This window comes from Panthera uncia (assembly GCF_023721935.1).
Source record: "Panthera uncia isolate 11264 chromosome B3 unlocalized genomic scaffold, Puncia_PCG_1.0 HiC_scaffold_1, whole genome shotgun sequence".
NCBI classification, from domain to species: domain Eukaryota; kingdom Metazoa; phylum Chordata; class Mammalia; order Carnivora; family Felidae; genus Panthera; species Panthera uncia.
Window position 1 is genome coordinate 114,104,160 of NW_026057582.1, and position 16,734 is coordinate 114,120,893.

At 41.1% G+C, this 16,734-nt stretch overlaps 1 protein-coding gene across 3 annotated transcripts in view; it reads right to left on the bottom strand.

Moving 5' to 3' along the window:
* Positions 1-5,796: 5,796 nt before the first annotated feature.
* Positions 5,797-16,734, bottom strand: part of HMG20A (high mobility group 20A) — a 68,137-nt gene continuing 57,199 nt past the window's right edge. For all 3 annotated transcript variants that reach the window (XM_049611904.1, XM_049611902.1, XM_049611903.1), the window contains 4 exons: positions 13,346-13,421; positions 12,419-12,634; positions 11,585-11,727; positions 5,797-8,256 (listed from right to left, as the gene is read on the bottom strand). In XM_049611904.1, the coding sequence (XP_049467861.1) occupies positions 11,591-11,727; positions 12,419-12,634; positions 13,346-13,421 (429 nt within the window). In that variant the 3' untranslated portion in view covers positions 5,797-8,256; positions 11,585-11,590. The remainder of the gene's footprint in view (positions 8,257-11,584; positions 11,728-12,418; positions 12,635-13,345; positions 13,422-16,734) is intronic.

Consider the following 16,734-nt stretch of genomic DNA (forward strand, 5'->3'; position numbering starts at 1 on the left):
GTGTTCCAAGAATTACTTGAGTACAGCAAAAATGCCCTCATAGCTCCAGTTCTATTTTTAGCTTTTTTTAAAGAACTACAGATGACCCTTGAACAATGCCAGGGGTTAGAGGCACCCTCCCCACGCCCCCCCCGCGCCGCCCCGACCCGCTGCCCCTGTGCAGTTGAAAATCCACTGTGACTTCCCAAAAACTTTACTGATAGCCTACTATTAGCCTACTGGAAGCCTTACCAATAACACAAATAGTCAATTAGCACATTTTGTATGTTATATGTAATATACACTATACTGTTATAATCAAGTAAGCCAGAGAAAAGAAAATGTTAAGAAAATCATAAGGAAGAGAAAATACATTTACTGTACTGTACTGTATTTATTGAAAAAAATCCACACAGTTCAAACCTATGTTGTTCAAGGGTCAATTGTACTTTCTATTTATTTATTTATCTATTTATTTATTTATGATGTTTATTTGAGAGAAATAACACGAGTGGGGGAGGGGCAGAGAGAGGGGGGCACAGAGGATCTGAAGCACAGAGCCCAATGTGGGGCTCAAACTCACAGAAACCGTGAGATCATGACCTGAGCTAAAGTTGGACGCTTAACCAACTGAGCCACCCAGGTGGCTCTCTATTTTTTTAAAGTTTATTTATTTATTGATTGATTGATTGGTTTAGAGAAAGAGAGAGAGAACACTCAGGGGAGGGGCAGAGAGAGAGGGAGAGAGAATCTCAAGCAGTCTCCGCACTGCCCGTGCAGAGCCCCGTGTGGGGCTTGAACTCACAAACTATGAGATCATGACCTGAGCTGAAATCAAGAGTCAGATGCTTAACCAGCGGAGCCACCCATGTGCCCCTCAACTGTACTTTCTTTAAGGCCTACCTCAAAATGTTATCTTGGTAAAGTTTTTTGTCCTCTTCCAAGCACAACCATTGAATCCTTCCTTTGTATATTCCAGAACAGTTTGCTTACAGCCATCTGATAATTTCTCAGATCCTCTTGTAGTTAGCTTGGTGTTTACTCTTTGTTATATTGTGAAGTTCTTGAGGAGACAAAAGTCCTCAACTTTATAGCCAAAACACATAGTATATACTTGGAAAATGTTCAAATGAATGACTATACTTAAAATATTTGTTTTCCCCTGGGGCGCCTTGGTGGTTCAGTCGGTTAAACGTCTGATTTCGGCTCAGGTCATTATCTCACGGTCCGTGAGTTCGAGCCCCATGTTGGGCTCTGTGCTGACAGCTCAGAGCCTGGAGTCTGCTTCAGATTCTGTGTCTCCCACTTTCTGCTCCTCCCCCGCTCGTGCTCTCTTTCTCTCTCTCTCCTTCAAAAATAAATAAAAACATTAAAAAATATATATTTGTTTTCCCAAGGATGAGTAAAATCCGTAAGGACCACACCAGTTTGTCCTTAAAAACAAGAACTTCTTTTGATAAATTAAGTCCAGTTAAAAAATCCAGCAGCCCCAAGAACAATAGATTATCATCTTACATTCCACTGCCTGGACCCAGCTGCCTTTAGTTAATTTCTATCCTTGAAGATAGCAAAGCACCCCCGGCAGGAACCCATTTGCTGAGTCCATAAACCTTTTGGCTGTATCACTGATGTCTTCTCACATTACCCCTCTTTGAATGATGCCAAATATGTATCGGCCAAGTCTCTTTCAAGCAGACGCTTTCCATTACTTGCCCCAGGATTTTCTAACCATCAGGTTATGGTATGATTTTTATATCCTAGAACATTCAGCTACTTTACGCCAAACTTTAACAAATGCAAATGCAAGGTTTGAAAAATTCTTTTCCTAAGGAGCTTGAAGAATTAAAAAGGAGACCATTCCTTAATTTCATAGTTCAACAGCTCGAGTGGATCTTCGTGTGTGCGTGTGCACTGAGGCTGGAAGGAATGTTAGCAAACACTGATCTGAAGTTAGAATCTCAAGGAACCACAGACTTTTAAGAGCTGAAAGGAAATTTTTAATGGATAGCAGAGAGATGTAAGTGTCTTGCACAGGGTCTAATCTGCTGGTTGACTCTCAGATTTAGCAGGTCCTACACAGAACTTTTGCTTTCTCCTCCATGATGTTCAATCCTTATGTCTTAGGCAATGGCACTTCTATTCACTACCCAGTTGCTCAAGCCAAAAAAATCTAGGCAGTTATTCTTTTTTTTTTTTTTTAAAGTTTGCGTATATATTCTGAGAGAAAGAGATTGCATGTGGGCAGGGGAGGGGCAGAAAGAGGGAGAGAGAGTCCTAAGCAAACTCCGCGCTATCAGTGCAGAGCCTGACTTGGAGCTCGAACTCAGGAACTGTGAGACCATTACCTGAGCCGAAATTAAGAGTCAGACGCTTAACTCACTGAGCCATCCAGGTGCCCCCATCTGCTCTCTTCTGCTCTCTAGGCCAAGCTATTGTCACTTCTCCCCTGGATTCCTGTGCCAATCTTCTGATTGGTCTGATTCTTCTCTTGCCTCCCCAGTTCTGTACACAGCAGCCAGAATGATGCTTGAACAATATAAATCAGGTCTGTCACTTACTTGTGTAGAGCTCTCTTCACACTACACTTAGAATACAATTTAAACTCTTTAGCACACCTTACAAGGCTCTAACATGATCTCATTATTGCCTACTGGGCAACTTCAAAGCCACTCCACCTCTCATTTACTCCGTTTCAGCCTTATGGGTTTCTTCCTTGAAATCCTAGAGCTCATCCCTGACTCAGGACTTTGGCCTTTCTATTCCCTAAATCCTTACAGGGCTGGCTGTTTGGAATCAACCTGGTCTGTCCTGAAACTTTCTTTTTTCACAGAATCCTTTCCTCTATCTTTGTAGCATTTCACCTCGTCTTGGCAACTAGCTGAGGGGAGTCTGTTAGGTTATTTGTTTATAGTCTCTTTCCCCCCAGCAGGATATAAACTCCATGGGGACAGGGACCTAGGATATCTCCTGACACAAGAAAGACATTCAACAAACGGATGATTCGGTCTAGTTCTCGTTCTCAGCCCCACCATGCTATGCTGCTTCTCCTTAAATACCTCTAAGACAGTCTGGCTACAGAGGAAAGTGGGGTCAGAACTATCTGGGTATGAATCTTTTGTCTCTTCCCAGGTGTACAACTGTGCAAACTGCTTATCATCTTTGAGTCTTAATTTGCTTACCTGCAAAGTGGGTACAGTAGTCCTGCTCTATAAGGTTGTGGGAAGAATTCAATGACATAATTTATACAAAAAGCAGAGCAGAGTGTTTGGTCTATGGTATGTTCAGTTGTTCTCATTTCCCTGGAGTCTTTCACAAAATATTATAGTTAACATGTAGGTGTTTATTCTGTGATAGGTACTAAGAGTTTTACATGGATTAATAATTTAACCCGTATAAAATCTACACAAAAGAAACTATAAATATCCCTGTGTAACAGATGAGAAAACTGACTAGTTTAAGCAACTTGCCTAAAGTTACACAGTAGAAAACTGCAAAGCTCAGGAAACGAGAACGCAGCAATTCTGTCCAATTTCAGACGCAGTGAAACTGTCATGGACTGTCTTTATTTTGACCCCTCGGAAAGAAACATATTTTACATTCTAACCTAGCACATGTGTATAAACTAAAAGGGGGAAAAAGTTTCACAAAATAGTATTTACCTTACTATATGTAGTGCATTCTGACAGTTTCTCTTCATTTTATTAAAAAAAAAAAAAAAGCTTTTAACCAACTTGATTTAATGGCCTATTAAGTTGAAAGCACACTTTCAAAACCATTCATCGAAGTTACGATTAATCCAACTACTCTTATTTTCAGCTATCTCAAACTCTACTAGAAAAACTCTGATGGTTATCAGTTGGACTTTTATATTTCATTTATGTTTCAGATAAAGGCTTTATTAGTGAAGATGCTGATCCCTCAAGACTCAGATCTATTCCCCATTGCCAACCCTCTTGCTATCACAGAAAAACCATCTCATCAGGTGAGATCAAGCAATTCTTTTACTCTCCAAAAATTATTTACCTCTATTAAAGCTCTTAATACAAGGTGCCCCATTAGAATTATTTATGCACAGTTTCTCCCTGTGGACACACATTCCCATAAAAACCAAACTGAAATGGTTTCTGGATGAGGGGATGACTGGACAGGAACATTTCACCTGCTCCAACTCTCAATCTTTATCCCTTTATGAGCTGCCATGTGAGCTAGTGTTTATTTCTACAGATACTGTGAAGCATATTTCTTAAGTGCAGGCTATGTGTCAAAAGGCAAATAAATGAAACAAAGAAAAAGCCCTTGACTTGGAACTCTCAGTTGCAAGGCAGGAAATTCTTTCAGAGGGCAGGAAGTAGCTGTGAGCTCTTCCGCCAAGTAATGCTTCAATTTCCCCTCCTTTAGGAAAAGATTATCCTGGTGTTGTTTTAATCCAGCAGATGCTGCAGTTAGAGAAAGGGAACAAACAACTGGGGGAAATATTACCACCTGTTTATGTTGACTTTTACCAAAGAGGACTCGCTGCCAGCTGTGGAAGGCTAAGGGAGAAAGAAGCTAAGGTGGGAATAGGAAAGGCTAACTCAGACTGTAGTTAGTTTTCAGGTTTTTGGCTGTGTAGTGGGGGGAAAAAAGTCCCTAGGAAGTATATATGGCCATTCTCAGATGGCCAAGAGGCAAAGGCAATGTAATGTATCTTGCTAATAGAGCAGGGCTGGCTTTAGAGTTTTAGAACATGCATGGAATAACACCTGCTAGTTGCTTACTCTGTATTCATTTTCTTCAAGTGACTAAAACTCATGTGTCATCGGGAGAAGTACTGTCCAAGGAAAGATGACATTTCTTGGCCTCCTTTGTAGTTCGATGCTGTCATGTGACTGAGTTCTGGAAATGTTGAGTGTGATTTCCAGGAAGACTCTTTAAAGGGTGCTGACTCAGCTGGGTTTGCCCACTTTGCCCTTGCCCTCTTCTCTTCTTCATGCTGCCAGGAATTTCAAATGATGGCTGATTGCCAAGTGGCTGTTTTGGACCACAAGGTGACCCTGAGAAAGGAACCATGTTGTGGTGTGGACAGGAGCCATCATCATGGTCTGGGACTGTCAACCTTTGGAATACTTTTCCATGAGAGAGACACATTTCTTGTTCAAGTTTCTGCTTATGTGAGCTTAAGTGCACGGTCAAGCCCAATCCTAACTGAGTTACCTCAAGAATTCTTGGCACTCATGTAACAAAATCTTCCTGTCCTCCAAAGCATGGACAATTCTGTTCCCTAATTCCGTCTTTCTAACAACAGTGTAAGAGAGCTGTGAGGCATGTGTTCTGTCAGAAGAGGAAACTCGGGCTGGGAAAAAGCAAGTCCTACCCAATACGACACAACTGGCTACTTGGAAGAGTAGCAGGCTTTGAAAACCAGGTTACCTCATCCTTAGGATTTTGAAAGCATGGTGGAAATGGGTGACAGATTTCCTTTAAAAATGATTTTGATTGGTTGAGGAGTGGTTATTTTTAAAAGCAAGCATCTAAGGATAACTCCTCTCTTCTGTCAAAAGGGAGAACATCAGACTTCTTTCAAGTTGCCTCCAGAATACTACTGCTACATTAACATGAATTACAACTCACTGTATTGTTATACATACATTAAAAGAGTTGAACTCTAAGACACATTTTGAATAAGCAATTAGTAAAATGAACGTATTAATGCTTTAAAAGCATAACAGTCTTGATGATTAACGTAGAGTTGACACAGTCTTTAAGATGAAAAGGCGGAGGTAGGTCTTTTTTTCATCACAATGCAGGGAAAACGGAATGAGGTGGTGGATTCCACGTAGAAAAGTTTTAATGAGGCAAGTGTCAAGCAAGCATATCAACTTCTTCAAAAACAAAGAAAATCTAAAAGTTTAATTACAAAAACACTTGTACAGAAAACTTGGCATTTTAACAGTTCCAAACACATGTACACAATTTTTTTTTCTAAAATTTAATGTTGTCAGAAATAAAACACTTTGTCTTAACTTTCCTCAGCTGCTCCTTGGGTTTTAATTAAAGAAAAAAAGAAATGTGTAACACTGAATAGGCCACAACTAATTTCTTGAGAAGAACATGTAAGTGTGCAGGAATAGCTACTGGTTTATTGGGAAACATGAATTAGGTACCGCGTTAGTCTGTAACCTCATTCACCCCCTCCTGGGGGGGGGGGGTGGTACCACAGACCTGCTTTACAGAGTCTGACAGTTTTGTGGCAGCTGAATCCCAGCCACCAAAGTCAGGTGTGTAGATACCGAGACAGCCGGGATTTCAAAAGCAGGTTGTGTATTTTGTGACAATGGTTTTAGACTGTAGTTCTCTCCCAAGATCTGGGACATTCCTGAATATGCAAAGGTTTCAAATCAATGTCAGATGTCCTATCTACAGTCGGGAGAATGATGATCTTTGAACCAATCTTTGGACCAAGGTGCAGTCTTTCCGGTCAACAGCACTGCTAACAAAGGTGCACAAAACTGACACAAAGGAGAAAGAGACAAGTATCAGGAGGAAAGAAGAAAGGAGACAAAGTGTCTGGCAGAAGGCAGGCGCAAACTTCCAGAACTGGCTTGGCTGTCCTTCTGCCACACACACGGTGTTCTAGCTTGGACTGAGCAGGCGAGGAGTCTGAGAGAAGTGACAGGAACAGCAGGCGAGGGCAGAAAAACAGGAAAATACAGAAAAGCAAGCTAGGTTTATAGCAACAAGGAATGATGGGCTCTTATTCTAGGAAGTTGTCAAGTGGTTGTATGTAGGCTTCAGTGCACGGAAATTTGATGTGTGCTCACATAACATTTTGCAAAAAGGTTGCTTTTGTTGTTATTTTCTTTCCTTTGGGCTAATAAAGAAATCAGGTAAGGAGATGCTGAGAAGACAGGATGGGGCAGCAACACGACAGGGGGTTTCTGGCTTGCACCCTGGCTTATGAGCAGATTGTGAGGGGGACACATTTCCACCTGCTTCAGTGGCACGGTGCCTAGACAATGGGCTCAGCATGCCCCACTTTGGTTCCAAAGATCTCAGCTGCAACTGTCAGCCTTGTGCTCTAGAGCATCAAAACAAAACAAAACAAAACCAAACCCTGAGGTGAGAATCAGAAACCTCTCTCCCCTTGTGGTGTTAAAAAAATCACTTACTGAGAGGGGAAAAGGAAGGGAAGCCCGTCCTTTTGACATAGATTTTGCAGTTGTGGCTACAGAGGAAAGACAAATTCCTCTGTGCCCTTGTTTGTCAGCTCAAGAGACTATTTTGAACATTTCCACCTATCCCCACCGGAGCATCAGTACACCTAAAGCAGACAGGGATTCCCTCAGTTTTCCTTCATGATAGACTTTGGGTTTTTGTTTTTGTTTTTTTTTTCCTTTTCTCCAATCCCAAATCAGAAACGACTTTCCCCATTCTCTCCTGTTTACCAGTGACCTTTTCCTCAGCGAAAATGCTCCACAAGACACTGCCAACAGATGGGAACAGAAGAGCCTTGCTGGGGCTGGGACACCGTGTATGTGCAGGAGCAATGCTTAGAAAACAGCAGGCAGTACCAAGGAGGAAGGAAAGAGCATTCTCCTTCAGGGCAGCAATCACAAAGCCTCGATGAGGGCTGGCACCCACTGAGTGCCATGTGGGGTAAGAAACACAGCCTGCTCTACAGGACACTGTCAACAAGAAGCTCCTTTCTGTGGAGTCACAGCAGGACAATGATGGGAGAAGCCTGGGCCTGTCCAATGAGAGAAACTCTCCTTCAGAGCCAGCTGAGCAACAAAGCCCAGAGGTCAGAAAATGGAGATGTATAACTTGGTGGGGGTGAAGGAAATAAAAAATAACCCCCAAAGGCATTACAAAAAAAAAGTGACAGCTAGGTAAGAAAACTGGAGCCACAGATAAAAGGGTCCCATCTGAAGGGGAACAATGAGAAGGTTTCCTTTCTGCTACAGAAGATGTCAGTGTCAGGGTTGCCCGGTCAGCAGAATATCCGCAGACCCACTTGATCAGAAATGCAGATGACAGGAAACTGAAGACTTGGGAGAGCGGCTGTACGCTTTCAAAGCTGCACAAGGCCGGTGCCACACGAAGAGTGCATCCATGTTCCTCTGGCTGCTCCCTCACATGGCTTCCCGGGGTGAAGGCATTTAGCTCCTAACTGACAGTTCTTCCCCAAGCAGAGCAATCTGTGCCCCCTCTCTGCCTCCGCTCAGTTCAAATTTCCATGGATGGCTTCTCATTCCTCACAAGTAAAACCACTCACAGAACACCACGGAGCTCTAAGACCTGTAGAACCGGGGGGGAGAAAACAATGAAGATACCGAAAAGGTGAGCACTGATCAGAAAGGGTTAGAGCTATGGGTTAGAAAAAAACAAATACTCTCTTCTATTTTGGGGAGGGCTATGGCGAGGAGCAGGGTGCGGGTAAACAAGAGTGCATGAAGCTGCAAGCAGACAACCTCCCTGAGATGTCTGAGATCACATTTCAATGAAGAACATGGTTCAGTTCCAGTTCAGCAACAGTGGGGAGGTAGGAAAATCGTCAGCTGAACACAGAAAAGCAACTATCGGGGCCAAATCTGATGATGGAAAATTAGTACTCCATTTTAGACCAAAGAATGTATAATCAATCAAAACCAATTTTCTTCGAGTATAAATCTAAAAACTTTGGCATATATATAGAAATGTATTGTGTGCACAGGATCAATAAATTTTCTTACATTGCTAAAAATGCAATCGCGTAAGAAAGGGCTTTTTTTCCTTCAATTCCTCAAAGAGCCAAACATTTTTCATTTGGTTAAACTGAAATTAAGCAACATATGGATTTTGACAGCTTATGTAACATGGTCACCTCGCAATGTGAAACTGCCCCCATGGTTTCCTCCCAGCCCTACTTTTTTTCTAGGTTAGATACAGAGAAAGGTGACAACTAGGGCAAGTCTTCCACTATATGTCCATAAAAATAATTTTTAAATGGGCTGACCAAATTTTTATAACATTTAATCACTGGATTGTAAGTTTTTCTATTTACCTCCTATTTATCTTAACACTTGTATTCCAAGGTTTTTGGTGCCTTCCCCTTATACCTGCCCCCACCTCCTTATAGCAATGTTTTAGAAACCCCACTGAACTAGAATTTGGGTATACGTGTTCTAGTCCTGGATTCTGCACTCTTCTACTTAGGTATTTTCAGGCAAGAAATTTCACCTCTCTGTGACTCAGTTTCTTCCTATGTAAAATGTTGGGATTTCTAAAGGTCCCTCCCAGCTCTAATATGCTCTTCTAAAACTGTAGAACACTGGCTTCCCTTCACTCACTGGCTCCTAACAGTGGATGAAACCTTTGCCAAGCTCATGTCAGAGTAATTAATTGCACCACGAATGCTGGGGACATCAGGCCTAGCTGTCTGTACATATCTGTATAATGAGGCCAAGCTAGTATTAATCACAGTCTGTATAATTGTTTCATTTGACAGTTTTGAGGGGTGTGGGGAACTATCTACTCTTAGTTATGTTTGCATGGCTGGATTGTAAGAATCTGTAGTAATAAAATGGTTCGTATTTCAGGTACATTCTAGGTTTTCAAAGATACCTCAGAGAACGGATACTACAGTTTATATCCTCAGGATGGGTAAGGCTTTACGAAAGTCTTCTCACTGGCAAGATGCTCAAAATAGAAAACCACTTTTGGCTCAAAACTTGCAATAAATGCCCTATACCTACGTGAGGAGACACCATATTATCAATCACTGTGTTCTTTCACAGTCTTCCACACTGTTTGTCCCGGCTCTCTCTTTTCAAGCCTACAAGAGTGCTAATTGAAAACACTGTGTGAAAATGAGAAGGATGATGAGCTCCAGAAAATCCCAGGCCTAGATTTACAAGCTGTTCCCTTCGCAAACAGCAGCAGTAATGCCACTTCTTTATTCTGTAGGGAGTCCAGTCGTCTCTTAGAAGTATGGTCGGTTCCATCTGGCTACACACTAGACGGTAATCCAGGACGGTAATCCTTTCCCCATCAGGGCACAGGAGAGGCTAACATATCATGCATTGTCTCACACAGTTACCATCCAATGGCATGGCCGAGGTGGATAGAGACTACTGCTTTTGTCTCTGCTAGCAGATGTTGCCTCATTAGACAAAGAATCATGGGTTTTATTAATTATTTATTCTTATACATTTTGCTCAAGGCCCAAACCATGCTACAATATGAACGTGTGTATGAGTGTGCTCACGTACCTGCAGGACAAATAAATAACGATTCAAAACCATGACTGGCCAGTGTAAGAAGCCTATTCTGCTGTCCCCTCTTGTTTTTGGATCCATATATAGCCTCCTCATCCTATGGTGCTAGGATTTCCACAGTTTCTACGTTTGCAGGAATGGGCCTGCAGACCAAAGGGTTGTCAATTCTGTGGGATGGCACACTACAGGGCACCCTAGCTCTAGGAATTTAAGTGAACACCTACGAGTTCTATTTAAGAAATGACAGCTGATGACTGTCCATTCATACCAAAAAGTTTATATGGACAGACTTTCTGGAAATGTATTTTTTTTTTTTTCCTTCTCTAAGAGGAACTACTACTAGTCATTTGTTGAATATATTTTTAAAGGGCTTATTTTCTCTCTCCTCTCTTTTTTGCTTATTGAGAGTTTAGTTTTTAAATCTACTTAAAGTCTTTTTATTTTCTTATTTAAGTAATCTCAACACCCAACGTGGGGCTGGAACTCACAATTCTGAGATCAAGATTCAAGTGCTCTTCTAACTGAGCCAGCCAGGCGCCCCCCTGCCCCACCCCTGCCTTTAAACTCTAAATCTGCTTAGGAGCACCTGGGTGGCTCAGTCAGTTAAGCGTCCGACTTCGGCTCAGGTCATGATCTCACAGTTCGTGAGTTCAAGCCCTGTGTTGGGCTCTGTGCTGACAGCTCAGAGCCTGGAGCCTGCTTCAGATTCTGTGTCTCCCCCTCTCTCTCTGCCCCTCCCCTGCTCACACTCTGTTTTTCTCTCTCTCTCAAAAATAAATAAACATTAAAAGAAAAAATTTAAACTCTAAATCTGTTTAAACAGGGCAATAGCTGTTTCACTGTAGAGATAGTTCATATAACATTTAACATACAAATAGTTACTCTGATATTGAGTAGTGAATAAAAAGCTTCTTATTCATGTAGATTTTATATACATACAATGTCTCAGTGATTGCTGTTGTAGGTTATCATTAGTATTTTCCAGGGAAAAGGAAGTTTAACAATTAAGTGATATTTATTTTGTTTTAAGTGCTGTTTGGGGGGGTGATTTCCTCTAAGCTTCCCATTCTCTCTTCAGAACACTTTGGGAAACTGACACCGGAGAATACAGCTAATAACTGACAAAGCTGGAATGGAGGTTCAACCACAAAAAATCATGCTCTTTCCATTAACCACGCTGAGGCATGCATGAGAAAAAACTCTTTTCTAACATTATTTATTACATTGAGTAATCATATAACAGTGATTTTAATCAAGTCTCCAATTCATTTATTTGATGTAATGCCAGGGTTTTAGTAGTACTGAGAAAGTCTACTGCCTTATTTTTGATAACGTGTTGGCACATACATATCGCATCAGTGAGCACTCACCATTCCCTAACGATCAAGCCTGTTCACAACTTCTCGAACTGTAGCTATGAAGTTTTCATTGTCTTGGGGATTAGCTAAAATAATACTGTGCAGTCTGTTCATATATGAGTCAATGGTGTCCACTGTAGGTGTCTCTCCACTTCCTGAAGTGAGATAAGAAGAGAAAGTAGGAAAATCCTCCCTATTCAGTTCAACCATAACACAGTTAAGTGACTCCAAGTTAAGGCAACTATGACTCTAATGTCGTCCACTCCACAGACCAGGTTTTCATTTCAGATGAGACTTTTAGACCTCAAAGAAATGAAATTAATCCACAGAGATTGAATAAAAAGATGGGCTATATAATTGCTATACAGTATAAAGGAATAGCTGCATATAACAAAATGTTAGAGACTCCCTGCTTTCTGCTGCAATTATCCTTAACATGAAGGAGTATATAAAATATACTAGTGTTTGTTTTTCTCTTCCTTCCCATTAAAACAGAATTACAAAGCAAACAAACATATATAAGAAAAATGCCCTACTCAGGATTTACTACTCAGTTTTCCATTATTCTGAATATCAAGTTAAGCTTAACAGAAAGGAAAGTAAATTATATAAAATGTAATTGGAGAAAAATTTAAATGACCCGAGAGTCTAAAATTATGGATGATCGTAGCCAATATGGAGATACTATTACGTGACCCCCCAGAAAACGCTGAGGGAGGAAAACCCTTATTTTACTGATTTTCCTCTTGGTGGGGAGACTTCAGCCTTACCCCACTACTACCAACACAAATAGCAGCTGCTCCCTTGCCCCCACCACCAAAGTGCTCGGGGAAGTGTGACCATTACCAGGCAAGGGCATGCTGGCAAAGCTGCTGGTCAACACCTGCCGCAGGGTCTCCAGGTGCTGCTGTAAGACCGTGTTGCGGCTCCGCTCCTGGATCACATCCACCTCCAGCTTCTCCACTGCTGTGCGCATGCTCTCCACGTGCTTTTGCAGGGCTGCATTCCTCTCCTCAAACTCCATGTTGGATTTGCGAAGCTGGCGGAGCTCTGCCTCCCGGGCTGAGGACACACCCCCCCCGCGCAGAACACAAGTAGCACTAGGAGTCTCGGAGGATTCCCAAAGACTCTTACAAGGAAGTTCTGCTTAGCTGTCTCTAATTAGCTACCCCACCTCATTTCCCTAGTCTCATTATAGCCTTCCAGATAGCAATTTCAGCAATAAAATGCCTGGGTCCCCAGAGCTATTTTAATTCTTAAAGCTGGTCATATTCCTACTTAAAATTGCAAGGAACAGTTGCAATTCTTGGTATTTCAATGTTTGTTTTGTTTTTTAAAACTATGCAATGAGAAGCCTGAAGGGCTTCGCAAGGGGATCCTGGGAGACTGATGCAAGCACAGCTGTGGGTCTCCATCTTTCCTGCAATGGGGTCAGCTTTGCTCTTACTCATTTTATATTCTGGATGCCCATATAAGCTTTTATTATACAAAGGGTTTTGGGCTAAGAGTCTGAAAGCAACTGAATTAGTGATGCATATTTATTTCCTTTGATCCAGAAACTAAAGTAGCTTTAACAAAACTGGTCTAGCTTTCATTCACTGGTTTGTGAGTAGCTACTTTTGCTAGAGAGTGAAAAAAAAGTAGCTTTCTTCTTCCAGACTAGCCCTAGGGTGGAGAATATCACTACCATTGCTTTTGAGCAATGAATCCCTCCTGAGAATGAAATCCCCTGTGACAAATCTGAGGAATACAAAATGATACTTTAGTAATTACCTTTGCTGTGGTTCAGGAATTCCTCTGTAAATATAGGAATGTCAAAAACAGACCGTTCCTTTACTTCTGTTTCTTTCTGTAAATCAAGAGTAACAAAACAGTTCTTTTTTCCCCCTTCTCTTCTTGAAGTATAGTTGACACACAATGTTACATTAATGTTAGGTGTACAATGTAGTGATTCCATAAGTCTATACATTATGCTGTGCTCAGCACAAGTGTAGTTACCATCTGTCACCATACAATGCCATTACAAAACCACTGCTATACCTTTTATCCCAGTGACTTACTTTTTCTAGAACTGGAAGACTACCTCCCACTCCCCTTCACCCATTTTGACCATCCTAACATCCCTCCCCTCTGGCAATCATCAGTTTGTTCTCTGTACTTATGGGCCAGTTACTGCTTTTTGTTTGTCTATTTATTCACTTGTGTTGTTTTGTTTTGTTTTGAGAGGGAGAGAGGGAAAGAGGGGGAGAGGGGGAGAGAGAGAGAAAGAAAGAGAGAGAGAGAGAGAGACAGACTGAGAGAGAGAAAGAGGAAGGAATCTTAAGCTGGCTCCACGCTGAGTGTGAAGCCCTACATGGGGCTTGATTTCACGACCATGAGATCATGACCTGAGCCGAAATCAAGAGTCAGACGCTTAACCAATTGAGCCATCCAGATGCTCCCATTTTTTGTGTCTTTTTTTCCTATTACACATGTAAATGAAATCATGTGGTATTTGTCTTTCTTTGACTTGTTTTACTTAGCATAATACCCTCTAGGCCTAACCATGGCAAAATTGCATTATTATTTTATGGCTAAGTAATATTCCACTGTGTGTTACGTGTGTGTGTGTGTGTGTGTGTGTGTGTGTGTGTGTGTTTAAATAGGTAAGGCCTGAAGGCCATGTCTTCCTTAAAGAAACAGTAGGGTGAGCAAGGATCAGTCCAAGTGAAGGTGTGAGGGAAATTCCACCTTTTCATTGGAATCACCTTTCATAGAGCTCAAGCAGGTTAAATATTTAGTTCTCTCAGGTGTACAATTGCTGTGCAATGAGAAATCTTAAAAAAACCTACATAAGTTTCTCTAATGGAGAATTTGGAAGCCATTTCTGAGTTCTGTGCTTTGAATAGTCAACAGTATACAAGTATTGAGGTAGGAACAGAGAATGGGAATTTCCACATGTTTTTTCAGTTGCTTCTGTTGGTTATCCATGTAAAATGCTCTGAGATAGGGCTGTCTGTTCTAAGTTTGCCAAATGGACAATAAGAACTTTCAGCAGAGATCTGCCAGTCATGAGCAATAATAATGGCATCCTATTAGTACCACCACTTTACTTATTTATAGGCGCAGCCTATAGTTGGGGATCTTTTACACTTTCTTCAAACACAGGAAAGACAAAAACAAAAACAAAATCAAGAAGTCAGAAATAACTAGCCTCTAAAACTGAGAAAATCCAGGATTATGTGTGATAGAAGAGAATAACAAAGCCTAAAATTAACTTGCCAATTTGGTGAATTTAAAAATAAAGTTTAAAAATAAAGGTCTCACAAAACTACTGCAAAATATATTCCACAGTGACCCTTAAGAATAAAGCCAATTTCAAGGTGCCTTGGCTGGAATTTCTACAATGAATTTGAAGTTGAAAGGATTAGGAATATAGATTATAAGTGTATTGGCACAATGTTTAAAATCTTACATAAAAAAAAAATCTTACATAAGATGGTAAAGACAACAGTGGGAAATGAGTACTGAAGAATTGCTAGTGAGATCTGAAGATTCCAAAATCTTTATAACATAAAGAACGGTAAAAAAAAAACAACAACAAAAAAACAAAACATTCCTACAAAAACATGTTTAAAGCCAGAGATAGAATGCATCTTTCCTAACTCTTGCCACTAGCCTTTTATTATCTTTGAACACAAATATGATTGGTGCCCAGTAAAAAGCTAAGCAGTTAACAGTCTGTGAGGGAATTCTGACAACCAAGCTTCCATTTTCACTTTGGCATCTGCCTTGTAAGGGGGCTGGGTTGTATGAACAGCCTGCCAATGGCAGCTGATCAAGAGAGACATCTAAGATGTTAAGTCTGAAAAACTATGTATTTACCTAAAGAAACTTTCCGAGCACTTAATTTTTACCTTTATCTCTTAAAGAAGGCAAGCAAACTTTCCCATATCAATTTAAAAATAAACAACAAAATTATCAGTGAAAGCCCCAATTTCAACATGCAAAGCTATACCTTGGGCCAGTTCTTGGTGGTTTCTAGGAGAACTAATGCATGGGCAAGAAGAGTTGGTGCCAGAAAGGATCCTAGACATATTTCATAGTGGCTTTCTCAGGACTCTGCTGGCTTACCTATGCTCTAACTCTGTTGCTGGGTTGCTATAGGAAAATAGAAAACTTATGACATACAATTTGAACATGAACAAGGTGTAACAGATACAAGTCCACAAATGACTTCGTATAGTCTTATGACTTTATCATGCTACCTTGCTCAGTCTCCTACTTAACTTTACAGGTTCATATGAGATCAGTCACCTAGTCATAGGTCTAAGTACCTGCTAGTTAGGTAGGGAGGGATGCTCGCCCCCAATTCTGTGGTACCAAGAGCTCTCTCCAAGGCCTTGAGTCTCCTCAGACAGGTAATTCTCCTCTTTGCCAGAGTGGCCCAAACCAAGCTAAATACATAAGGGCAGAGAATAGTACCGTGTAGGTACATTAACACACTGCCCGTTGGTACAGAGTCTTAGAGTGCAAAAGAAGAAACACGAAAGCAATTAAATGAAACTGCTCAGTCTCTGAAAGGCAACAGCAATTCTACTTAACGGAAGAGTGGTAATAAAAACCATCAGCACTCTTCCATTACTGAGTACATTACTCGGCATGGAGAGGATCCTCCTGGGGGCTCTGATATACTTAAGCTGTTCCAAGGATCGCTCAAGGGATTAAAATCATAAGGATTTCATTACCTCTTCATTGAAAGGGTCTAATTTGTTCAGGCTGAGTGTCATTTTGTCATTTCTCATAAATTAAGGGAGAAACAAAATTATTGTTTCTATCTTAGTCCTCACATGAGATGTAGACGCTTTCTTGAGAGTAACACTAGTTGACTCCTGTGTCTAGAAGGCTGGCTTTTGGTCTAAGAGGAGCAAAAATGCCCTTCACTTAGGTTTTTTATTCTATATATTGAGTGGAGGGTAAAAGAACAGGGGCCCTTTCGAACTGAATCTATTTTGCTGTGATCTAGGTTCAAGGCCAGAATTTCATAGAACGTGACATGCTTTGCTCAAGGTCCCTTTACCTCAGGGAACACTCTTACTGCTGTGTACCAGTCCCAGTGCCCCAGTGCTGTACAGGACACTCAAGTGGCTTTTAGGTCAGATTTCTTTAGCTCTGACAGGAAC